The sequence below is a fragment of the Strigops habroptila genome, chromosome 9, assembly GCF_004027225.2.
Source record: "Strigops habroptila isolate Jane chromosome 9, bStrHab1.2.pri, whole genome shotgun sequence".
Classification (NCBI taxonomy): Eukaryota; Metazoa; Chordata; class Aves; order Psittaciformes; family Psittacidae; genus Strigops; species Strigops habroptila.
The window spans coordinates 36,632,422-36,656,601 of record NC_044285.2 but is presented as its reverse complement, the minus strand read 5'-3'; the positions used below and the strand labels follow the sequence as shown (position 1 = coordinate 36,656,601).

General features: G+C 49.0%; 2 protein-coding genes across 14 annotated transcripts; one reads left to right on the top strand and one right to left on the bottom strand.

The window, feature by feature from the left end:
• The first annotated feature begins 1,675 nt into the window (after positions 1 to 1,675).
• Positions 1,676 to 10,680, top strand: RAB39B (RAB39B, member RAS oncogene family). Of its 11 annotated transcripts, XR_003993155.1 has the most exons (6): positions 1,676 to 2,552; positions 7,060 to 8,764; positions 9,578 to 9,669; positions 9,790 to 9,850; positions 9,971 to 10,026; positions 10,345 to 10,678. XR_003993155.1 is itself a non-coding variant. In XM_030497512.1 (4 exons), exons 1-4 carry the CDS (start codon positions 2,338 to 2,340, stop codon positions 10,429 to 10,431), a joined length of 579 nt encoding a protein of 192 aa, XP_030353372.1. In that variant the 5' UTR covers positions 1,715 to 2,337; the 3' UTR covers positions 10,432 to 10,678. The 11 variants fall into 11 exon arrangements, 4 of the variants coding, with proteins under 4 accessions (XP_030353370.1, XP_030353372.1, XP_030353375.1 ...); XR_003993153.1 differs by having other exon boundaries at positions 7,060 to 9,669; positions 10,345 to 10,674; XR_003993154.1 differs by lacking the exon at positions 9,790 to 9,850 and having other exon boundaries at positions 7,060 to 9,669; positions 10,345 to 10,674.
• On the bottom strand, positions 7,910 to 21,801 carry VBP1 (VHL binding protein 1). Of its 3 annotated transcripts, none has more exons than XM_030497517.1 (6): positions 21,663 to 21,801; positions 17,272 to 17,396; positions 16,343 to 16,409; positions 15,806 to 15,904; positions 13,904 to 14,092; positions 7,910 to 12,583 (listed from the first exon to the last, which is right to left on the bottom strand). In XM_030497517.1, exons 1-5 carry the CDS (start codon positions 21,753 to 21,755, stop codon positions 13,907 to 13,909), a joined length of 570 nt encoding a protein of 189 aa, XP_030353377.1. In that variant the 5' UTR covers positions 21,756 to 21,801; the 3' UTR covers positions 7,910 to 12,583; positions 13,904 to 13,906. The 3 variants fall into 3 exon arrangements, with proteins under 3 accessions (XP_030353377.1, XP_030353376.1, XP_030353378.1); XM_030497516.1 differs by having other exon boundaries at positions 7,910 to 13,009; positions 13,954 to 14,092; XM_030497518.2 differs by lacking the exon at positions 21,663 to 21,801 and adding an exon at positions 17,649 to 20,284 and having other exon boundaries at positions 7,910 to 13,009; positions 13,954 to 14,092.
• Between the last annotated feature and the right edge of the window lie 2,379 nt (positions 21,802 to 24,180).

The window sequence follows — 24,180 nt, the reverse complement described above, 5'->3', positions numbered from 1 at the left end:
AAAATAATATCAGCATCATGGGATCCTGCGGGTTTATTTGCTGGGGGAAACGGGTCCCTCATGCTACGGGAATTCCTCTCGCTACAACAGCATCTGCTGGGCAACAGTGCGCCCTTGGTGCTCTCCCGGCTCCTCACAGCCCTGCAAGTCAGGGAGCTTCAGCTGCTCCCTGGCGTAGCTCGCACCACTGCCATGGAATGTCCACTGGCACCTCTGCTTTCAGGCACCTCTGCTTTCAGACACCTCCTGGAGGTGCCACGGGTGGTTGACCTGCAAATCAACCATCAGTGACATCTGATGGTGGAAGAAAGGGAATATGTGTGCATGTGCGTGGGGAGAACAGTTAAGAGAAACCAGAGTTTGTTGTGGGCTTGAACTAATGGGCATCGAACACTCAGAAATCATATGGTAAAGTGCAACAGATCCCCACAAAGCACCGCTGGCAATGACTCACTGGTTAATGTACTGCTAACTGGGATTTATAGGTTTAATATTTCTCTGTTGCAGCGTTTCTGTTGTTGTGCAGGCTGCTTCATCAGTTTTCTTTCCTGTCCTGAGGTACATTAGAATAGGATCTTTTGGGGTTGTTATTTTTTAATGAATGTATTTCAAAGGGTATTGAAACAATTACTTGCCATTTATTCCTCAAGACTTGAAATGGTCTCTTTAATGTCCTAGTCCAATTTATAAGCTGGCTAACTATCTCTTACCTATAATAATGTCTTTTTTTTTTTTTTCTGAGGATCTAATGAATACAATAGTCACTGTGAATGTGTTTATTTCAGTAGTGGTCATGCAGGGTGAGCTATTGATGAAACTATCTTTAATTAAAAAAAAGCACACCAATGCTTTCATAAATTTAAAAGAAATGTCAATAATCTTTTTTTTTTTTAATGTTTGACTTCATACACACATTTCAGTCACTGTTTTTAATAATACACATGCTCATTTTCCCTTCCAGAGACCAAAACTGTGCTGGGAAGTGCTGAAGCAGCAGGCGCTCGAGCTCAGCTGTATCCCACAGAGCCATGCTACCTGTTTGGGACAGACCAGTCAGAACTGGGACTTACAATCCAAGGTATCTGTGTATACACTGCACGAGGTACACCGCTGCTGGGCTTCCTGAATGCTGGGCTTCACCCTGTGGAGCCAGGAACCCGTTTGAGCAGAGCGGGGGAAAATGGATTTGTTAGGATTTGTGGTATTTTAAGTTGCTGGATAGTTAATCTCTGTAACTTAATTTTTGAGACTGTACACACACACACATGCCATATATACATGCATGTGGCTCTGCTGGGTGTCATGAGTCTGTTAGTAAGATATCTTACCACTACCATTGTCCCCTTCCAGACAAGGCTTGAATGACACAGGTGACCGGTGCCCAGGGGAGCAGTGCTAAAAGTGCGCTTTGGGCTCTCCCTGTTAGCTTTCGATGGGAACGAAGCTCCCGGAGCAAAGCCGTGGAGCCAGAATCTCTCAGAAACGGGGCTCGGGTCTGAAGCACCGAAAGGTGTCGCACACCCTGCTCGACCCCCTCCCCTGGGGAAGAGCCAACAAACGTTAGTCTTGGCCTGTGCCCCTCAGCTTTGGGGTCCGCCTGGCCGCCCGCCGCCCCCTGCCTTGGCACGGCTCCCCTCAGCGCGGGGCTCCCCCGCCGCCCCGCACGGTCCCGCCCCGCCCCGCCCCCGCCCGGCTCCCGCAGCGGCCGCGTTTTGGGGGTGGCGGCTCCTCCCGGCAGTGCGGTAGAGCGCGGCCGCCATTGCACCACGGCGCGCCCCGCACTCGGCCGCGCCTCCGTCCCGCCACCCGGTACCGGCTCCAGCACCGGCACCAGCACCGGCGGGGGGCGGGAGCGCTGCACCCGCACGGAACGGCCGCCGCGGCGCTGCGGGGAGAGCGGGCTCCGCGACAGCGCGGGAGCGGGCCCCGGCGCCGGGGCCGCGGTTCTGCACGGCTGAGGCGGCGGCCGGTGCCCGCCGGTGCCCGCCGCGGTCCGTGCGGCGCCTCGCCGCGGCTCGGCGGGATGCGCCGGCGGTGACGGGGCCAGCGGGGTGCCGGGCACGCGCCTGCGCCGGCCGCCATGGGGCCCGCCTGAGCGGCGCGGCCGCGGCGCAGAGAGCGGGGCCGGCCCGTCCGAGCCCCGGCGGAGCGGTCCGGGTCCAGGCGCGGGCCGCCGCCGGCCCCCGGTGCGCCGCGGTCCCGGCCTAGCAGCGCGTCCCTGCCGGCCGACCGGCGCGCCCCCTGCGGGCGAGCGCAGCGGCGGCTGCCCCCGGGCCCGCGGGCCGGGCATGGGCGGTGCGGCGGCGGCGGGCGGGCGCTGAGGCGGGCGGCGGCAGCATGGAGGCCATCTGGCTGTACCAGTTCCGCCTGATCGTCATCGGCGACTCCACCGTGGGCAAGTCCTGCCTCATCCGCCGCTTCACCGAGGGGCGCTTCGCCCAGATCTCCGACCCCACGGTGGGCGTGGATTTCTTCTCCAGGCTGGTGGAGATCGAGCCGGGCAAGCGGATCAAGCTGCAGATCTGGGACACGGCCGGGCAGGAGCGGTTCCGGTGAGACCGGCGGCGGGGGCAGCGTGCGGGCGGGCCGGGCTCCCGGCGGGGGATGCGGGCTGGGGCCGGCTCCCGCGGGGCCGCGCCGCCGGAGGAGGCGTTTGGCGCTGGGGCAAAGCTGAGTCAAACGCACCTTTTGCTGCCCCTCAGCTTTTATCTTTTTCCTTTCGATTTTTTTTCCTTTTTGGTAGCTCTTCCACCAAATCGCGCTGGGGAAGCGTTTGTGCCCCTGGACTTGTGTCACCCCACATGGCCGCGGCCAGGGTGCGTAGGATGTGCAGGGTGTGAAGGGTGGAAGTGTAGACGAGCGATGCCGCTGGGGAGGGGCATGGAGCCCGAAGGCAACGCTGGGGTTTGGTCTGGGGACGTTTTTGGGGTGTTTTGGGGATGTTTACCAGCCCTGCGCAGCAGCCGTGAGCGACGAGTTGTGCATCAGAGGATGCAGCTCGGCAGGGAAAGCGCCTGCTCCCTGTTGGTGCAGAAGCAGTAACCAGGATGTTTCACAGCTGAACGCACTTAGGCTCGCTAAATGCAACGGGATGTGTGGTTTGATCCTCTGCAGCGACAGCAGAGCTTAGCTCTGTAGGACAGAGAAAGGCCGGGACAAACCCTTGGTTGTGGCTGTGCAGAGATGACGGGTGCTTTCTGGAGAGTGCCACACTGAGCACTGCGCGGGCACAAACATTTGAGAGGTTAAGTGATAGTAACGAAGACTTGAGAGAAAATAAAGGTGGCATGTGGGAGCAAGCCAAGAGTGTCACACGGAACTGTGTGGTAAAAGCAGCAGGGATGGTTGGAGGAGGCTTGGCCCCAGCTAAACAGGGGGCTGATGGTGTCACAGGACACACACTGCTCCGACAGTGCAGTTTGGAAGGGGTGAGAGCATACCTTCAGCTCCCTGCCTCCCGTTTGCTTGTATTTTACATGCATCTTTAACCCTCATCTGCGCTTTCACCCTGCTCCGTCGGGGAGCACTTTCCTTGCTGCACATCATCTCTGCGCAGCTCCACAGCTTCTGCTTCTGTGCAGTATGCCTGGCCTGAGGAACGTTGTGGTTTCATTCAATAGATGAAGCCTCCCCACCCTTCTCACCACCTTCCTTCATACCCATGGTGCTGGCGCCTAGCCCAGGCTGTGCAGTAGTTGGTCCTTATCCGCTGACAGGTTTTCTGCTACCTTGCAGCCTTTCGGGGTGAGGAGCTGGTGCTTTATTCTGCTGAGAGAGGAGGTGCTTTAGCTTGCAGTTGCATCAGCTTCCAGCTTTGGATCTCCGGCTGAGGCCTGTAGAAAACATGCTTGGGTGCTGTCCCTTGCTCCTGTCTTTGCTGTGAAGAACAAAAGGTGTTGGATGGCTTCAGTTTCCTTTCTTTTACACATTGGGAAGTTTGGGGCCGTGAAGGCTGCTTGCCCTGTGTGCTGGTGGTTGGCCTGGCCCAGCCCTGGGGTTGTAAGCATGATGAGCAGGCGACCTTCGGCGCAAGGGCAGGCTGCACTGCCGCCGTGCCAAAGCAGGAAGGGTGGAAGGGACAGGGCGAGTGAGTGACATAAAAACCCCACACCGTGCAGCTTTGAAATGCCCTTTCCAAAGCACAGGCTTAAATTCCCACTGTGAAAAGCTAGAGGGAAGTGAGCAAACCCGAGTGTCTGTATGGTGCACTCTGAAGTATGAAAAAATCGGGCACAAAGTCTGGTTTGTGTTCACCCCTTCCAGATCACCATTAGCCGTGTGACAAGTTGTGCCCCATAAAGGCAGCAGGCAGCTCTTGGGCTTTTACAAGCTGTTTTTATTGGCAAAAAGAAAGATGTAGCTGTTACTGAAGCCTCTCGGACTTGTGCGTATAGGCAAGAAGCACGATGGTGCAGGTGTTCTCCAGAACCCTTAAACTTCGTCACAGCACAGGGAAACTCTTGATCAGGAATCTGTAAGAAGGAGCGCCACTTTTTGACGGAGCATTGACTCTGTGAGCATTGACTTGAGCATTTCCACTCTGCTTTGCACAGCTACTCCGCAAGGAAGAAACCACTGTCATTATTTTGAAGACACCTTCTTGGCATTCTCTGGCCTGCAGCTGTGCTGCATTTCTGCTCTTCCTGACCCCCGTTGTGAGCTCTTTCACTCTCCATAAATTAGAAGCAATTTCCATGCAGTGAAGTCTTGAGTTGCAGTTGGGCGTGTGCCGTTCATTCTGTTTTGCCTGATCAGGCCCCAAAACGTGCTGCATGGCAGTGCTGAGGTGGCTTTGGAGCTGTAGAAGAGCGGGGTCCCATTCTTCCTGGATCCGTCAGGTTCTGCCCATCTCTGGTTGCTCAGATACTGATTTCCTTGTTTGAAATGTGGTTTCGTGTAATGTCACCAAAAGCAAAGGCATGTGCAGCCCTCACTCCCTGGGGCTGCGTACCACCCCCTGCAGCAGAGCTGTGCCTTCTAGCCACAGCTTTCCCTCAGCTGAGAGGGAAGGACTCAGCCAGGAGTGGACCCGGGTGCAGGAATTCCCATCATGGGTACAGAGCAGGGGAGAGCTCCCAGATGGAGGCAATAGCTTTGTGGTAAAACTTGGCCCAAATAGGTGCAAGTCCCTGTACGGCTCTGCATGAGCATGGCGGGAGGAGGGAAAGTAGGAATCTTGGAAGGGAATTGGAGGGTGACACGCCGTGTGAAGGCAGTGTAGTTTGCTTCCTGCGGGTTGGTGATAGGAAAACAGTGTGTAGAGAAGGCTTTAAGAAAAGGCGCTGAGACCTTCACCTAGTTTTACCTCACAGCAGCATTCAGCTGAGATCCTGTCACGTCTTTCAGAAGTACCTGAGGCATTGTTGATGTTGGCAGGAGGAGCCAGGGCTGATGGCAGGGAACACAAGGGAGAAGCAGAAATGCCTGTGACAGTGTGGGGGTGAATTCAAAGTGCCAATATCTGTTTGCAGCTGGCTAGATAGCAAAAAGCAGAACTAATTCCCTCAGTGCCAAATGTGCAGATCTACTGTTGTCCTTCAGCCAGATAATTGGGAGAGGAGAAATCATCCAAATGCAGCCAAGTGTCTTTTTTCCCCTCCTCTTCTGGCTTCCTTCAGTTTTTGGCTGTGGATTTTTACCCATCATTGCATGTCTGTTGATAAAGCAATCCTTGAAAACTCCAGGTCATCTGTTCTTGGGGCAGTTTTGCCAGATACACACCTTACAGGACCAAATAACCCCTAACAACAGTCTCACATATCCAGAAAGGACTCATCCCAAGGTAAAAATGCAGCAGCGCTTACATTTTCCCAGCCAGGGAAGTTCAGGCACAAATGTGAATTTATCCAGGGACTGAAATTGATCATTGCTTTTGGGTTTAGAGTGAATCCATGACTTTGCAGAAACACCACAGTTTTACAGCTTCTTGGTTTGTCTCTGTGTAGTAGCAATGGAGCTGTAGCTCTGCTCAGCCTCACAGCTCAGCTTCGCTCCGTTGCTGTGTTGGCTGATTCCAGTTGCTGCTCCTGGCTGCGCTGAAGCCTGCGCTCGCTCAGGAGAGTTATGGAAGAAGCTCTTCCCTGTGAGGGTGCTGAGGCGCTGGCACAGGGTGCCCAGAGAAGCTGTGGCTGCCCCATCCCTGGCAGTGTTCAAGGCCAGGTTGGACACAGGGGCTTGGAGCAACCTGCTCTAGGGTTGGAACTGGGTGAGCTTTAAGATCCCTTCCAACCCATACCATTCTATGATGATTCTGTGTGCTCCATTTCTCAGCCTGTGGTCTCTTTGGTTACCATTTGATGTTGTCAGTATTTGGCAGAAGAAGCCCAGCGGTAATGCAGATTCTCCTTGGAAGCTTTTGTATCATTTTGCTGTTACTCAGGGGTCGGGCTGGCTCCTGTTGGTGCATTAGCTGTAATGTCACTTTGACCAGTAGCATGGTGGGAGAAGGTGTAGGGGTTGGTGGATGTCCCTCTGCCAAGGCCCTGGATGTACAGAGGAGAGCTACAATCCCATGGGCTGCCTTCCAAATATGCAGCCCCCTTCTTTTATGTGTCTGTCAGAGTTTTCAGATGTCAGTTTTATGTGTCTGTTTGGTTTCAGATGGATCCTTTAATTTGTTACAGGGCTTCTAAACTGATGAGTATACAGAGGACTTACATGGCAGGGGATGGACTCTTAGGACTAACAACAAAGGGCATATGATAGAAAACAGAGACCGAGCGTGGTGTTGGGGATTTTGAACAGAGCTCTGATGAATCAGTGGGGCAGTTACCCAAGGATGAAATCTTTAGGCCAAGATTTGAATGACAGGCTCTACAGGGGACAAGCTAAAAGTGTTAAGACACTGAATGGCTCCTCTGCCCTGTGTTCTGCAGCGCACACAGGGTGGTGGTAACGCTGCTTTATTAAACAGAGACCAGCCCTTCAGAAGGGCTACATTTGGCTTAAGAAAAAAAAAAGCAGAAGACACAAACAAACAAATCCTCACATGAAACTCTCTCTGCCCTTCTTCCCAAGCAGCTGTAACTTACACTTTTGTTGTGGTTCATTTGTTTCCAGGTCCATCACCAGAGCTTACTACAGGAACTCAGTTGGTGGACTCCTCCTCTTTGATATCACAAACCGCAGGTCCTTCCAGAACGTCCACGAGTGGCTGGAGGAGACCAAGGTGCACGTCCAGCCATACCAGATCGTCTTTGTTTTGGTGGGTCACAAGTGTGACCTTGACACACAGCGGCAAGTCACCAGGCACGAGGCTGAGAAACTGGCTGCTGCATATGGTATGAAGTACATTGAGACCTCGGCTCGGGATGCCATTAACGTGGAGAAGGCCTTCACTGACCTGACTCGAGATATATACGAGCTTGTTAAAAGGGGGGACATTTCAATCCAGGAGGGATGGGAAGGGGTAAAGAGCGGGTTTGTCCCAAATGTAGTGCACTCTTCAGAAGAAGTGGTGAAATCAGATAGGCGATGCTTGTGCTGAGCTCTTCTAGTGAGGCAAGTGGTGATGAACTCTACTAACCAAATGTACTTTACTAAGTGAACTCCGTGTGAGAGAAGGGAGAGCAACACTCCCGTTGTGAACAGCCTCCCATAGTGTTTTGGACACCAGAACAGACCCCAGAAAGACATGTTCTGTTCCAAATAACCTTTCAGAACTGGGGGCTACAAACCTACAGGAGAGTGAGTGAGGGTGCATGTAGCTGTTGTAAGGAGACAGGAAGCAGAAATGAGGGGCTGCACAAGACAGGAGAGCGTATGCAGAGAGCTGGATGGGCTGGCACGTGCCAGGGTACTGTACATGTCCTCTTTTAAGTAAATCCATAGCTCCACATTGGGTATTGAAGCCACAGTATGGATACTTTAATAGCATGAGAAATGGGCAGACAGAGAGAAAGAGGACATCTTCCATTGTGTCAGCTGTTTATTACCAGGAGGGTGTAAAGGCAGCACAGATACTGTTTCCTCATAAGGCAAACTCCACAGGAGAAGCTTACTGACATGGTGTGCACACTTCTGAATTTTCTTTCTTACATTCTTGAACCTAGTTTGATAGCAAAGAATATTCTGTGGGATTTAAAGAGGAAAACAGTAGTTCTCTGACTGGTAATTAACATTTAAATTATTCCCCTCCCCAACAGTGCTTTTCTTGCTGTGCTGAACTGGGACTCTTAAGTAGCAACTACTGCTCCAGTAGGAATTATTCAGTGCATTTTTACACACATTTACTGCCTAGGTGAGTACCTTGAATGTACCCAGAGTTCAGGGCTTTCCGGTAGGATTAGGTGGTCAGGAGCATAGAGAGAACCTCATATGTTGTAGGTACATATGTAACCTCATATGTAGGGGTGTTGCAGCCAGGTGGGACACACCAACATTTCTCTCTTGCTAACAGCAGTGTGCTGACTTTTTGGGTGTCTTACCAGCCAGGTCACAAGGAGGAATGGAAAAGGGGGAGACGGGGGAAACAAACAACAAAAAAACTTGAAAAGCTTAACTCAGGTGCATCAGACATCCTAAAAGGTGAGATTTGTTTTTAAAGCAGTTAAATAGCATAGAAGGCAACAGCTTCCATCACTATTTTCTGCTGTTAAAGTGTCGTTTTCTTTCTTGGCATCTGTGGAAGAAAAGAAACTAGCGCTGGGAAGGAGGAGCACACACCAGGAGTGTCTGAGCAGGTGGAAAGGAAAGCCACAAGATGAGCTCGAGTAGAATTTGTTTTCCTCCATGTTTTAATTTGGCAAAAGAGGATCCATCTCAGGTTGGTCGTTACGGGGTGGTAGCCATGCTACAAAAGCTACATGTAGGCAGATGTTTTCCGGGTATGCCATTCACCATTTAGAAGCTTTGCTTCTAAGAAGTTTTAACTTCAGCTTTTGAAGGGCAGCAGGGTAACTGTGCTCTCACAGCAAAGGAGGGAAGTTCAGCCTATTAAAAGCAAATAGAACTGTTTTTCCACTTGAGTTTGCAAGCTTTATACACCAACCTGCTAATGGGCAGGAGAGAGGGATTAGGTAAAACCACAGGAAGCATCTAGTGTTTGATTTTAGGCCTCTAAATAGGGAAGAATAAAATACTTATTTACAGCTTTTAAGCTACCCTGTCTATAAAGGTGTGGGCCGCCTTCATTGCTGTTGGGTTCAGGCTATGTCTCCCTTTGAACCTGTTCTCACAGTTTGCAGCACATGGGCTGGTCTGTACGAATAAACACCTCTGTGGTTTCCATAGCAAAGCTGTACAAAAACCCCAAAACTCAACAACCAAACCACTGAACATGAGTAATGTTTTTATTTTCAGTGTTCTAGGAACAGGTTCAGTCCCTGGGCTCTGCAGGGGAGCAGCAGTGTTGTGCCTGCTGGGGGGCACTGGTAGGAGGTCGGAGGAAGGGAGGGGTGGCACTGGATCAGCACCTTGCAGTAAGCGTCTCACTTCTAACCCCTGGTCGCTCTTGAATAGGCTACAACCACATCAGAAACCTTGTGCTAAAGGCAGATTCAGCTGTGGTCAAATTGAATACCCTGAAGATTAAAAAACAACAACAACAAAAAAATCCCTTTACAAACTGTCTTTCTAGGTAAGCAAAGCTGGAGCCGATGGCTGCAGAGCGCGCCACAGGAGCTTGGCTGCCCTGGGCTCCCACGGGCTGACACCAGCGGAGAGCACAAGGTTTGCTGGGATGGGTCTGTTAGTCCTATTTGCCCAACAGCAAGGGCAGACAAGGGCAGAAGGGGCAGTTCTTCTTTCTCAGAATGGAAAGTCCACCAAGAAACCAATTTGGTGTTTCAGGGTCCAGCCGTTCACCGGTTGTGTCCTGGGACACCTCCCTGAGGGTGCTGCACTAACAGCGGTGAGCAGCTGGATCAAATGGTGCTTTAGCAATAGTAAAACCCTGTAATTTGCTGTGCACAAACCTGGCCAGTATGAGAAAGATCATTTTTCCTGAGACAACCACTGTTTTATTTAATAGGTTTTGGACATTCCCCTTTACTGCTCCCAGAGAGAAATTCCAGAAAGCCCACATCAGTAAGTGCATTCAGGCCTCCAGAGTAAGTCTTCTATTTAAAAATACAAGGATCATGATTCTAAAGAGGAACAGTGCAGAAGAAAATGTACGTGGTCTTAACTACTTAGAGGTAATAAATGGTTATATTAAATGATAGAGAAATCATTATCTACATCTTTTTTCTAATTCCTTGCATTTTCTAGACAGCTTATTAAAATATAGGAAATGTAGATTCATCTGTACAAAATTTGGAATGTTTTTTCTAAGATGAAGAACTTACTTATAGGATATGCTACGAATTCTTTTCTAACAACTGGTTTTAATGCTTTGACTTCTAGTGCAAGAGGGGCTTAGAGAAATCAGCAGGTGACACCTTTCACAGGACAAAGGTCAGGAGCTCTTTTACTCTAGGACAAAAAGAGTGAAAAAACCTAAGAGAAAGCTACTTTCTGTGGTCTGTACCACACATTAAAACCAATCTGCATGTTAGATTGCAACTGCTCAGACCCTCTGGAATAAAAGCGTACGATACACTTTCCGCTTTCTGTTATGCACTGTAATGAAATGTGAAAATACTGCTGTATTTAGCTGTCTGTATGTGATTGAAAACATGCTTGTATTTAGCAAAATGGTTACTATGTGATAATGTGAAATTCAAAACTTGTAAAGAAACTTTGGTGGGGTTTTTCTTTCCTCCCTCTCCTCTGTTCTTTACCTGTAAGTTGCCTACGTCCTGCACTTCTATAGCGCAGTGTAAGGGAAAAGCTAACGTGGGCTGGCTCAACAATAAACAAGTACTCTTGGCAACAGCAGCCATAAAACCAAACCCCAAACCAACCCCTTGCACCCGTCAGTAGTAGCCAAACCCAGGCTCAGCCCCCGGGCAGCAGTAGTGGCACCACAGCTAAGGCAGCTGCCACACGCTGACCTTCTGCTCACCCTCGGACTAGCAAAGACTTGACAGCAAAGGGCAGAGCGATGCTGGACAAGGGTCAGTCATAGGGAAGATTGACTTCTTGGCTATGAGGTTTGGGGGTTTACTTAATTCACATCAGACAAACACCCAAACCACTACGGCCAGAGCCATCTCCTACCCCAGTCCCAAGCCTGATCTCTTTTGAACCAACTAAGCAGCCCCAGCTCCAGCGCTGTCACCATTAGGGCTCTGTCAGCTGCACACAGTACATATTTGCTCCTGCAGAAGCACTTAACCCATCATCTCATTGTGCCCAGCACAGGCAGGCGCTGCTGCCCGAGGACCAGCCAGCGGGAGCGTGCTTTGGCCTGCTGGGAGCTCATTAATCCAAATTGAAGAGAAAATTGCAAGAGAAAGCAGGACGTGTTTGCAGCTGCCCTGCCCGTCAGTGCTGACGCTCTTAACCAGGGGAGCGCAGCAGCCTGTGGGCTGAGCAGCCCCCGGCCCAGCCAAGCCTGGCAGCCCCACGTACCTGGTAGTCACAGAACGCATTTGATCCAAACGTTTCTCTGCCACAGCCGGAGCCACAGCAACAAACAGCATCTCCCTGCAGGACAGGTACGGATGAGCCAAGCCCAGGTGCTTCCTGCACCTGGTGGTAAGGATGTCCCTGGGTTATGCCTGTCCCTGCAGCTCTGGCACAGCCACCGAGCTGTCGGATCACTAATTCAGATGTGCTGACTCACACTCCCGTTTCATCTGAGCCGCTATTCAGCAGCTCCACTTCTCATCTCTGCTGCTTCAACTGCATTTTTTCACACCACCTCCACCCATTAAAGGAGGGGAAACAAAAAAAAAAAAATCACACATCAGATTTGTGATTCCTCACCAAGAAAGATGCACAAAACCAGCTGTTTGCCACAACTGCTTAGTTTTACTATTTTAATATCATGAAATAAAAGTACAAAAAATTTACAGGTATATTGTTTCTTACATGAAGACCGAACAGTTAACATTTGCATTTATTTTGCAGCGAAACCTGTATTCTCAGTCACAGAATGTGAATATTTAGCCACTGACATCACCACTGAGCATTTCAGTTTAGAAAGAAACTGCAGAGGTAAAAGGCAACAATCTCGCAAGGCGCCGGAAGACCCCAATAAAGACTCCAACTGTTGACACCAGCAATCGGGCCTCACTAACCCACCCTTACCCAATACAGGTTTCACCCCTGGGAGGCTGAGAGGGGTAACCCATCTTGTCTAAGGGATCAGAAGTGGGGGTTCTTTACAGGCTACCAGTGGTTTGGGTCCTTGTTCAAGGCGTTTGTAAAGGTCGGCAGCGTGTGCATAGGTACGAAAACGAAGGGGAGAGATCACCTGCAGTCCTGACACAGCCTGTGCTGCTCGTTCACCACTCCTCTCTGCAGGGAGGTCACAAAGTCTTGTGTGCAAAGTGCTGAGAGTTCAGTAACAGGCAGTTAACTAACCCGTTGTTAATAAAACCACATTTATCCACTGTGGATCTCTGGGAATGTCACCAAGTGATGCTGCCCGTTAACTGACTGAAACAAAATCCAAGACTTCACTCTATTTTCTCTGTTTCCTAGAACATCACAGCTGCATGTCTCCCAGCCCAAGTCACCTTTAACTCCATCATCTGTACACAGAGATGAAAAAGTAAACCCCTGCTCGAATGCCAGACTCGTTTCACACATGCCCCTCAACTTCTCAGACAAGCTCTCAGGTAGAAATTTAGTTATGACAGACTGGTCTGATCAAAATACTCTGTCCTTTGCTGGACTCTGTGGTGCCTTTTCAAATAATTCCTTTCATGAAGCATGCATGAAACCAAATTTTGAGTTTACAAATAAATAAAATGGTGGTCACCATTAGTTTGTATATATTTTACCCTTTACTGAAATGCTTAAAGTAACTCAGTCCCTTGAGAATGAACTTTGGGGGTGTTTAAATAAAAAATACTTGGAAATTGAAACCACATTTAAAATTGGCAAAACTATGCTTTGTTTTTGGAAGGGTCTTGCTTGTTTCTTCTCTTTACATCCCAATTATAAACTCTAGCCATATCTGAGGGTGTGGAATTAAGGAAAGAGCTCGTGCATTCAGAAAGGAGAAAGACAAAGAAAAAGGGGGGAAGGCAGGTTACAGACTTGGCCACACTTCAGTGACTTGTAACTGTCAATATAGAAACCATTTAATGAAAGAACTGGCTTGGTACAAAGCCTTAACACACAGGAATACTAGTAACTAACTGCAGCATTTATACCATTTACTTAAAAACCTCCAAAAAGAGACTCCAGAGAAACACCCCTTTAGTTTTACTCACAGCCGCTCTTTCTGATGTCAGTCGCCCTGCCCATATCAGCTGTTTGCCTGTTTCAGGCACCCGTACCTTCCCGCAGCACTAAGACAGCTTAAGTATCAACCTGAAAAACCAAGCAGTTGTGCCTTTGTTTACCACATCTAATGCTTCAGCTGATGGCTGCCCTCATCAGCGAAAGAGTTTTTAAGTAGAAAGTATGAAAACAATCACCCCGGAGGTGATTCGTGGTAGTACAAAGACATAAACCCCAAGTTGAGCAATGCCTCAGCTAGCACCAAGCCTGCTGCAGCAGGGCTTGCGCTGCGTGGAGAACACGGACATGGCAGTTGAATTGGGTGTGATGAGCAACAGATCAAAGAGCAACAAGCTCTAGAGAGGAAGGGTCACTTTGCTGTGAAATGGCCACATGGCCATCAAACCACCGCTCCGATCCACGCTTCCGATCACTCCCAGCCTAGTTCTGCAACCACCGCAGTGAGCCTGCCACGAACACAAGCCTTGCTACATCTACAGCCTCAGCACTGCAAACAAAATGTCCCCGTTCACTGCTAGAAAAGGTGAAGCTCCTGGAGTGCTACAGAATCTTAAGGGCGGCCAGTCTCAGATAAAAACACATCAGGAAACGGGTACTTACCCATGTGTTAGCCCTCACATGCACCTCTTCCCCCGGCAACAAAGAAAAGGATACTGACTTCTGTAGTGGTGAACTGATCTCTAAGAAAATCCAGGTCTTCCTCTAGAAGATCAAGGTTTCTTGTGGCTGTTGACAAATTCTTTTCTAACAGAGCCTGAGCTTCATCAATATCATATTCAAGCATCACATTGGCCTAAAACAAGAAAGATTGGCAAAAGCTGTTACTCTTGCATTGTAAGGAAGAAGCCGTAGCAGGCTTCTTTCAGGCTGTCATTTATAACTTATCACATTCACAGAAGGCTGTCCTGACAGGTCAAGGCAACAAGATTTGGGACGAGCAATGCCAGAATCCACTCAAGGCCTCCACCACTGGATTAACTGTAATAAATCCCTCTAGTGACTTAAAAAGGGTTCTTGTCCCATAGCTAAGCAAGGGACTTCTCTCCCTGTGGACTGCATTCAGCCTTTCAGGTGTCAGCATCTCCACCATATTTGAAAAGAGAGAGACTTCACATTTCTTAGAAGCACCTTTCAAGAGCCACACGACCCTAGAAACAATTTTTGTTGCATTCAAGATTAACCTTGGGATCTCTGTGGAACACTGACAAAGAGCCTCAGGGCACTGGTCATTAACAAGAAGTATTACAGGTATCTCAAGATACAACTCGTGTAAGAGCCCCTTCCTTTACCGTGGAGGCTTTTGACCTATGAATCTATGTGTCAGTAAGAAGCTGCCACATGAAGAGATAAAAGAGCAGTATCAAGTGAAGATGCCCCAGTGAAGCTTTGTCCCATCTGAGAACTGTGCATTGAGCATCCATGTACTACTAACTAGACGTGATCCCAGAGATGCTGCATGGAGCTGCAAGAGGGAATCAGCCATTCTTCTCCTGAAATAACCAGAAGAGTTTCCCCAAAAATACTAATGCACAGAGCCCAACATGCAGACTGTAAGCAACAAGGAGATAAAGGCAGAAGGCCAAGAACGCCTAAATATAATACTGCTTGTGGCATTTCACTGCAGCCTTTCCGTAGGAACCATCAACAGGATGAACTTTCTCTGATACTCTGTTACAAAATAAACCTGGGATGCTCCATGGAAGTCAATGTTCCTCAGTTCTGAAGACAGTCTCTTAAAAGCAAGAGGTGTCAGACAAATCCCTCTTTATAACAGAGAAGTGGGAGAGGCTGGGAGTAACTGCCCAATCAGCCCAGATGGTGCATGGGTCAACAACGTGTCTGTTGTAACCCAGTGGTTTGGTTTGGCAGCCAACACAGGGATTTGGGAACATCCTGGATTTAGAAGTATCAAAATAAACATTAGCCTTTGAATACAAAATATCCCAACCTGGTATCACTTAAATACTTAGAAATCTGTGTTTTGAGCTCTAATCCCACCAGTCTCTAGCACTCTAAACGCTGGCAGGTACCTGTGAGTAACAGAAATCCCATCTTTCCCTAAAAACATACATGAAAAGGGAAAGCAAGATGCTAAATACCAATAATGCAGAGAAGATGAGAAGCTGGTTGCCAAACTGGAGTTATTTTGCTGGACGCATTCCCACCCCAAGCAATGCTGGATGGTTAATTTGAACCACAGAGGGATAGAAGAGGTAAGGAAAACACACACCAATGTGCTCTTTGGAAAGAGCAATCCAGCAAAATTACAGCTCTCTGAAGTATTTGCTGTTCAGGCACCAAATAAATCAAACAAGAAACCTTTGCTAAGGTGCTGAAATGTCTTGTTAGATTTGCCCTGCTGACAGGGGCAGCTCCACTGTGCACACGTGAACAAAATTATGCCCATAGCCACTAGAAGTACAGGTGAGAGAGCAACAAACACTGTCTTCTAGAAGCCTTTTGTAAGTTATTTAAACAGTTTCAGAGAAAGTTCCATTTTACTTACCCCCAACCACAAACAAACTTTATCTGTAGGAGGAACTGAAGCTTTGCAGTAGAGATTATCTGCCAATAAAAATCTGGTTTCCATTGGATTTGTGGAATCCTTAAGACAAATGATAAAACTTAAAATTGCTATTTTTCACTGGAAACTTACGACAAAGACATCAAACATACAGTAAAGAGCACACTTTTCTGCTATAGTATTAACTGTGGTGGAACTCTGTGTAATTGTACTTCAACATTAAAGTTAGAGCTCCAAGAATAAAGCATTTTACAAAGATGTATTTAAAAGCAATATAGAAATCTCTATAAATAACAGGGATGAAGTCAAAGCTTAGCTGCAGTCTATACACTGTTAACAGTTGGCATTACAAACAGTTTTGAACTAGCTTTCAAAAAGTACTACATACCTTTAAAAACAATTCTGTTATTTATAAAGGCATATTAAGTGTGCTCTCCAAAACATTTCTTGCAATGTGTTCTGTTAGGGTGGAAAGGTAGTTAGCTTTTCTCATACTCATAGATATGCAAAATAGTTTACCTTTTTCTTCTGCATGTGTTTTAAAATTTCTAATGTCTGTTTAATTTCAGGAATCTGACTTTTTAGCCTGTGAATTAACAACAGTCATTTATTATTTTACAGAGACACAAAGTTTCCTAAACAAGTGATCAGTTTTATTACACATTCCAAACCTCCCTGTTCAAACTCGAAACTCTAACAGCCTTCCAAACGCAGATGTGAAAGCTATGGCATGTAAAGGCACCTCAGCTCCAGCCCCACCAGCCCCACAGCGCTCTGAGGTTCACTGGTTATGGGAAGCAGAGCACTACATAATGCTTTCAAACTGGAACACATGTATTGACAGTGACAGATCCCTCTTTGCTAAAACACTATACGTTTGCATATTTACGATCTTCCCGGAGAAGAGGGAAACCTCAGCAGAAATGCAGATAAAAGACCCCTCCTTGACAGCCCCTGCAGCAGCGCAGTGGGCTCAGACAACAGTGGCTGCCAAGGGCAGGCCTCCAGGTGGAAGTCAGGAGCGATATTTGTCCATGAGAGAACTTTAATCTGCATAAAAATATTGCATCAAGCTTTGATTTTAGAGATCTGCTTCTTGCCTGGCTTCAGATCAACACTGAAGCTATGGAAGAGAGATGAGGTTCCAGGCTTGGTAGTCATCATTTGACAAACTCTGTTCTTATTTACCCCAGGTGACCACATTTCAGAGGCTGCAGCACTACTGTTTGGCCTTAAAGGCTAAGAACCAATTCGACAATACTGTAAGTTCTTTTGCATGGCATTCTCAGGAACAGGAAAGAAAAAAAGTTGGGCTTTCCTCAAGGTACTGCAAATATTAGCTCTCCTAACATAACACTTCTTACTTCTTGGGATATTTTAATATAGACTTATTTAAAACAATAAAACTATGCTAAACATTTCCCAATTCTGCAAGAACAGTGACTTACCTCCTTTTCTTTTGAGCAAGATTAAGTTCCAAAAATTTATACTTCTGATACTGCTCATCCAACTTCTTAAGAACTACATCTGCTGTCTCATTTCCAGGCTGTTTCATAAAAGAATCTACATCTTCCTTTAAGGGGAAAAAGAAACCCTCAATGTTAGAAGAGTTTTACAGCACTCCTAGATACAGTCATGCTCTCATCTTTCTGCAGCTAAGTCTAGAGGGGGTTTTAGAGGCAAATAAATTTGTTTTCTGGAGTGAGGAGTGAAATAATTTACCTTCCTTTCTTAGTCATCCTTTCACCTCCCCCTCCCCCCCTTTTTTTGGCAGGGAACTACAGAATAGGTGCAAGGATTATTTCGTAACCAGGTTTGCTAGTACCTTGTCAGGGGTGCTTCCAGCCCCAGCCAATGTTGAATGACACCTGACAGGGATGGGTATCCTCAGACCACTGCTGACCCCTGCTCTGCTATCCCTAAAGCAGGGATAATGCTTCTTTGTGGCTAATCAGGTTACAAATTGTTTAGGATAAGACTGATGAAGGAAAAGAATCGTGGCCTGATCAAGCACGTCGTAGTGAAGACACAAAGGGGAGGAAACTGTGGTATCTTCTCAGACAGGCTTTATGGTAGTAAAGAGCTCATCTTCAAGAGCTCCTATAGCCGGCAGGAAGCCATGGAAACCTCTAGAGAACAATTCCAGCCAGTCCTACCATCAGCTGGAAAAGCAGCCAGGGAAGACAGGCCTGAGCAGGCACGGATGCTGACCTCTGCAAGTGCCTCCTTCAGACTGCAGGAAGCAGTTCATCTGCCTGGAGGCAACGTCCTCAGCCTCCTGAAAGGCACGTCGGGATCAACCACGTGTTTCTGACCTTCACATTCACCCATGTACAATTCAAGATGACCACACGCAGCCGCTGCTGCAATTCTGTCCTTAGGTCTCTTCATAGCTGTGAAATCTGACAGAAGCCTACCATAGGCCTCTTCAGCTCCTTCTAACTATGTGTTTGCATTCCAGTAGTTCCACTTCAGAAAAAGGCTGTAATACGTTACTAAAGTCATATCAGACACCTTGCTGGTTCCCCTCATTATGACTCCTAAAAGTTCTCTTGGCTAAAGAAACTTACTATGAAATTACTGAACCTGGTAAGAAGCCACCCACCTTCCTTACCATGAAGGAAACCTGCAGCAGAATCTGAACTCCACAGGAGGCTCGAGCAGGCAGCATGGTCTAAGTGCTGCAACAGAACTCAAGAGACCAAATTTCAGACTAACTGCCCAAGGAACACCTTACACTACCTCGCTGACAACAGCAGCAGCATTCCTGCCTCCTGACGGAGCCTGTAGAGAAGCTTTGAACAAAGAAACCCTTAAGGATTAGATTCAGGCAAGCGTTGTACAAGTGAGGCCTGAGGATGCTCTGAAATGCAACCCTCTCTTATGGAAGCTATTCTGCTCATGTGTATCACCCAAGACAGAAGGAAAAAGCAGGGGGGCACCACCTCTGCCCCAGCTAATGCCTGTCTGTACAGACAGAAGAGAACCCAAGTCCTCCTGAAACAAAGATGCTGAGAAGTGAATCCAGGCCCCTGTTTGCTGCTGGTCTCCTACCAGTGCATAATGCCCAGCCCAAGGCAGGCTCAGATTTACCACCCAGGTTTTCCAACTGCAACGTCCAAGCCCCGCCAGTCGGGCTTTTGGCCCATCTTACCCCACTGCACGGCTGAGACACAGTCACTTCTTTGAGCTTGAACAGCTCTGCAGCAGAGCTGGGCATCAGGGGCATTAGGATCCCTGCTTCATGGTGTATCACGCAGCGTCTCAACTGCAGAATTACCCTACAGGTCCTGCAAGAACCTGCCAGGACTCATCTCTGTCTTTTTAGGAAGAAAACTCACTGGCTAAACCCCATTGTTGTGCACCACAGAGGTAACACAGTCTTTGCAAACTTCAAGCCCTGAAATACAGCAGGATGGCACCTTCCCACGCAGCCTTATGTTTATCTTCTAAGTGATGACCCAAATAAAGAGCTGGAGGCACTCGCTGTGCTTCTGCAGATCAGCACCTGTGGGCATATGCAGAGAGCATAACAAAAGAGACGTGTTCAGATCTGCATCCCTGGCCTCCCGCTCACACACATGCCAAGGAAGATATTTTATTTGGAAACACCTGGACAATGGCTCGAAAGAGAAGAGAGCTGGAAGTTCTACATGGAGTGGCTTTTAAGCTCCAGTGAAACCTTGAGTTAGTGCTTCATGTCACTTGAAGTCTAGAGAGGCACAAGAATCCACAAACCAATGCCTACGGAAAGGTATTTACCATAATAAACTGTTTGAAGAGCCTCTACGGAATCAAGACACTTAAAGAAAACATCTCTGAGGAGAAGATTCACAGCAAGACTGTCCTTGTAGCACATGGTGGAGGGAAACATCAAGCAAGTGATCGGCAAGTTTTTATCATCATGGCAGCACATAACGAAAAAGAAACCCATTGTCTGAATTAAAAACCTGCAATGAAAACCACCCTCAAGACACTAATATTGTCACTTTGTGGAGCAGAACACCATTAACAACTTCTTAGTATATGCTTCTTTTGAACAAAAGAAAGTCTCTCTTAACATCTACATCCAAGTACTCTAAGATCATCACTGAGGATGTCTTCTCCAGACACATCTGTGTTTGATATGAGCACCTCTCAAAACTGAGAATTAGGAAACGTCAGTGGGTTTCAGATCCAAACACAAGGTTAGGAAGAAGCAAACACAAGCACAGGACAATCCCAGGTCACATCATACAGCACACGAGATACTTCAGACACGAGCATCAAAAGGGAACAACGTGGAACCAAACAAGAGCTGCACCGATGGCTGCCAGCATGAGAACAGGGGATGTGACAGACCCCTCGAAGGTTTGCTGGTGACCTCCTGTCCCCTGCCAGGGGCCTCCTCTGCTGCAGAGCCAGCGCAGACCACACGTTCTGCTCTGTCACAGGGACTGAGGTCTCGCGGGGCGGCTGAAGCCCTGCACCTCCACTAGTCTCCCGTAAGGGTGGAAGGAAGTCGGCCACAGGCAGCAACAGTTTTACATCCCAGTGAGATCTGCCAGATAACTGTTAAAGAACCTTACAGAAAAAGTAGGATCTGGATGCACTGAAATCCAGGGTAGTGTGCCTATTTGTTCAGGACCTACACCCTAGGAAGATACAGAAGTACCACAGCTATTACACCTGGAAATATCAAAACACAAGTCAAATCCATTCATCTCTGCAAGAACAGTCGCAGCTGATCAGCTCTGGTAAAGATGTCAAGACAGATCTGAGAAATACAGACTTCAAGTCCAAGAAAAATCTCAGTAATAAATCTCACGCCAAAGCAGCACAACAACTGAAGTGCTCAGGGCAGATACCAGGCGTTCCAAGATGACTCAACGGCAGCCAGGTACAGCCAGTGTGATCGATACTTATTGATCAAGTGAGATAAAGCAGCAATCAAGGCAGAGCAGCAAGAGCCAGCTCACAGCACAAAGTGAATGTGTCACTGTGAAATCATGTCACTGTGCAGTCAATGAATTCTTCTTTCCAACCAGCCAACAGATCTATTAAACGCTTGGGAAATTGCTTTTTAAAGTTGGAGAAACAAGTTCAGCCTGTTCTCCAAAAAAGACACCTCTGCAGGTTTGCAGGAGACCAGCCGGGCACCGCAGTCACTGCCAGAGAGACTCTGCCCCTGTCAGGAACCGGGCTGTGAGGGGAAGCTGCCGGTGAAGGTGCTGGGAGCGCGGTACGGCGCTGCTGGAGGTGACACCGAAGCGGCAACGCCGAGCTCTGCGCAGGGGGAGCCGCTGTGAGGAACCGCGGCTCAGTGCGTGTGACGGGAGGCTCCGCTCACAACACGCTCTGCACCGGCCCGTGAGCGCGGCGCTGCAATAACGTGACGATGCTTCAAGCGAGGACCGGAGTCTGCCGGGAAGGGGGAATCCACATAACGCAACGCACCCCCTGAGACCCCTCGGGACCAGGGCACCCCAGCCCCCGGCACCCTGCCCGGGCTGGGGGAGAGAGGCGCTCCGCTACGGGGCTCTCCCATGCCGAGCCCGCAGAGCGGCGGCGGGCAGGGCCGGGCCCGGGTTCGCAGCCGGGGGAGCGGAGCGGCGGGCAGGGGAAGGTGCCGCTGCCCCCGGGCCGTGGCGAGGCCGCTCCGCAGCGCGGGGGGGCGGGCCGTGAGGAGCAGCCCCGCCGCCTGCCCCGGGCACCGCCCGCCCGCCAGGCCGCGGCCCCACCGCAGGTGCCGCCTCACAAGGGACGGGCCCGACCGCCGGAGCGCGGCTCCCCCTCCTCCGCCCCCACCCCCCGCGGGCGCCCGGAGCGGCCGCGCCCGGCCGGCGGAGCCGCCGCTCACCACGAAGACCGCCTCGGGGATGCCGAGGGGGCCGCGCTTCCCGCCCGCCGCCGCCTCGCCGCACCCCGTCTCGCTGCTGGTGGCCGCCGCCATCTTGGGGAACCGACCGTGCGTGCGCGGCCGGCCCTGGGACGCCAGTTTTGCGTCATCACGTCAGCGCCGAGCGCGACCCCATCCATTGGCTGTCGGGCTTTGGGTGACGCCGTAGCGCGCGTTAGGCGGGGCGGCCGCCGTCCCAAAGCGCCGCCTGTCGGCGCGGTGGGGTCAGCGCAGCCGCGGGCCGGGGGCAGCGCGGCCGGCCCCTGCGCCCCTCGGTCCCGCCGCAGCGGTGCCGCCGCTTCCCCGCCAGCGGGCAACTCTCGGCCGGGGTGACACTGCCGGAGCCGCCGACCTAAACGGCTCCAGCTCCCGCCTGAAACCAGAGCGCCGCGGGTAAGCGGGACGGGAAAGCAGCGGTTGGAAACACTCATTTCCAGGCGAGAAGCGCAGCCCGACACCGGCGCGGCTCCGGGCGCACGGAACGGCTGGGGAAGCCGAACCTCACTGCTTAACGCTGTATCGTTCACGCCCGTTTCGCGGGCAGGCTCCTCAGGAGGGAGCCCGAGGTCACCTGTGGCACAATCGGCTTCGTGCCGGCCCCTCCATCACCCGCGCAGGTAAAACGCACCGAAGGAAAACCGGGCACCCGCTCACGTTACGCTGCCCCGGTACCACGACCACCACCCCACAGCTCCGTAATGCAAACGCAGCGCAGCAACAACCCAGCCCAGCGCCGCCGGTCCGGTGCCGCAGAAAGAAGCTCACGTCCACACACACCGTGCATGTGCCAAAGTTTATTTATTTTTTTTTCCAAAACTTGTTTCATCAAATAATCGGATCTGAGCAGTCTTTAAAAAACAAACAGTTCGTGTATTAACAAATTGAGAAGTTCCACAATTAAAATACCGACACAGCCAGGCTTGTGCTTCGGCTTCGTTGTTAAAAAAATTAATTCATAGAACATAAACCCTCAAAATGGTTTCCAGTTTGTGGCGAGTGGAGTTCCCACACGTTCTGTATTCTTATAAAATGAAGGAACCCACGTAAAGGAAGGGCTGTACAAGAATACGTCTGAAAAAAAGCCCGAACAACCTAAATGAGAGTAGCTCCTTTTAAATAAATATCCAATAAAAGGCACAAACCTGTTACGGGGAAAAAAACATAACGTACAAATAAGACCTAGTAAATAAATAAAGTGTGGGTTGGGGTGAGGGAAATCTGTTCCAGCACCGATTTTGTCATTGCTCCAAGACGAAATTCCAGCCAAACATTTGGTAAAGGATTAAACTTAGTCACAAGGATACACGCTCGAGATACGCTGAAGGATCCCACGTTACAATTCCTGTTGTAACTGTACCAGTTACTACAATCTCTTTAAATAAATGGTTATGAGGATCTGCATAATGTAGCGATGCGGTAATGTATATAGATCAATGACAAGATACATCTTCAGAGTAATAGCAACAGGTTTTCTATACTCCTAGCTATCAGTAATGTATAAATGATAACATGTACAGTTTCCATTGCTCAAAAATATAATCTTTTAAATGGAAATAAATGACTGATACACAGTGCCTTTAGATGTTTTCCTTACGATACAAACTACCCCAAACAAAGTTTTGCTTTTTATGTACAAATTAAGCACCGATCCACAGTGCATACTACTCTAATTGTAACCCCCCCTCCCTGCCACACATCAAAAACCCAGATGTGGATACACCCTGTATTCAATCTTGTAGTACGAAGGTTTTTTTTTGTTGGTTTTCGTGTGTGGGTTTTTCCTTAAACAAAAGTCCATGTGTTATTTTCACCTACGAGTATTCCACCACTATGTGCACAGAACTGAGATTTCTCTAGTACATGAGTCCAAAGTTTAAAAAAAACAAAAAAAAAAATCAATAACTTCTTGGAGGCAAAGACAACCTATACCCAGAGAACATTAGAAAACCCCAGTTACTTGAAAAGAGGTACACGTTCAAGTCCGACACACAATCAACCTCTCCAAATTCACCCAGAAGTTACGGTATATCCCAGAAAACAGCCTCCCTGTAGCAGCAGCAAGTCCCAACAGTTAGGCTTGAATGACCCACTGAAGTACAATAATGCAAAGCACAGCATACTTCACAAGTCTTCCTCCTTGTTCAGACAAACCCAGAGTGACATCTTAGTCAACTATCTGCTCTCTGAAGTATTCGGGACAGGATTCTGATCAAACCAGTTGGAAGGAAACAAAAGGGAAAGTCACATTTATATACATCTCTCTTCAGTGTTTTACTCATCACTATTTGCAACTCCTGCGGAACAACCTTTGTCTTCAAAGTGGTTTTTTTGGAGAACAAGATCTGAGCCGTGAAAGCCTTGACAGCATCCCAAGTCCTTGGGTTTTACTTCTAATGTATGGATTCCATTATTTAAAAACACAGCACTCTGCCATTGCATGTGTTCCAATACGTGCACAAGGAAGGGGTTGGCAAAAGCA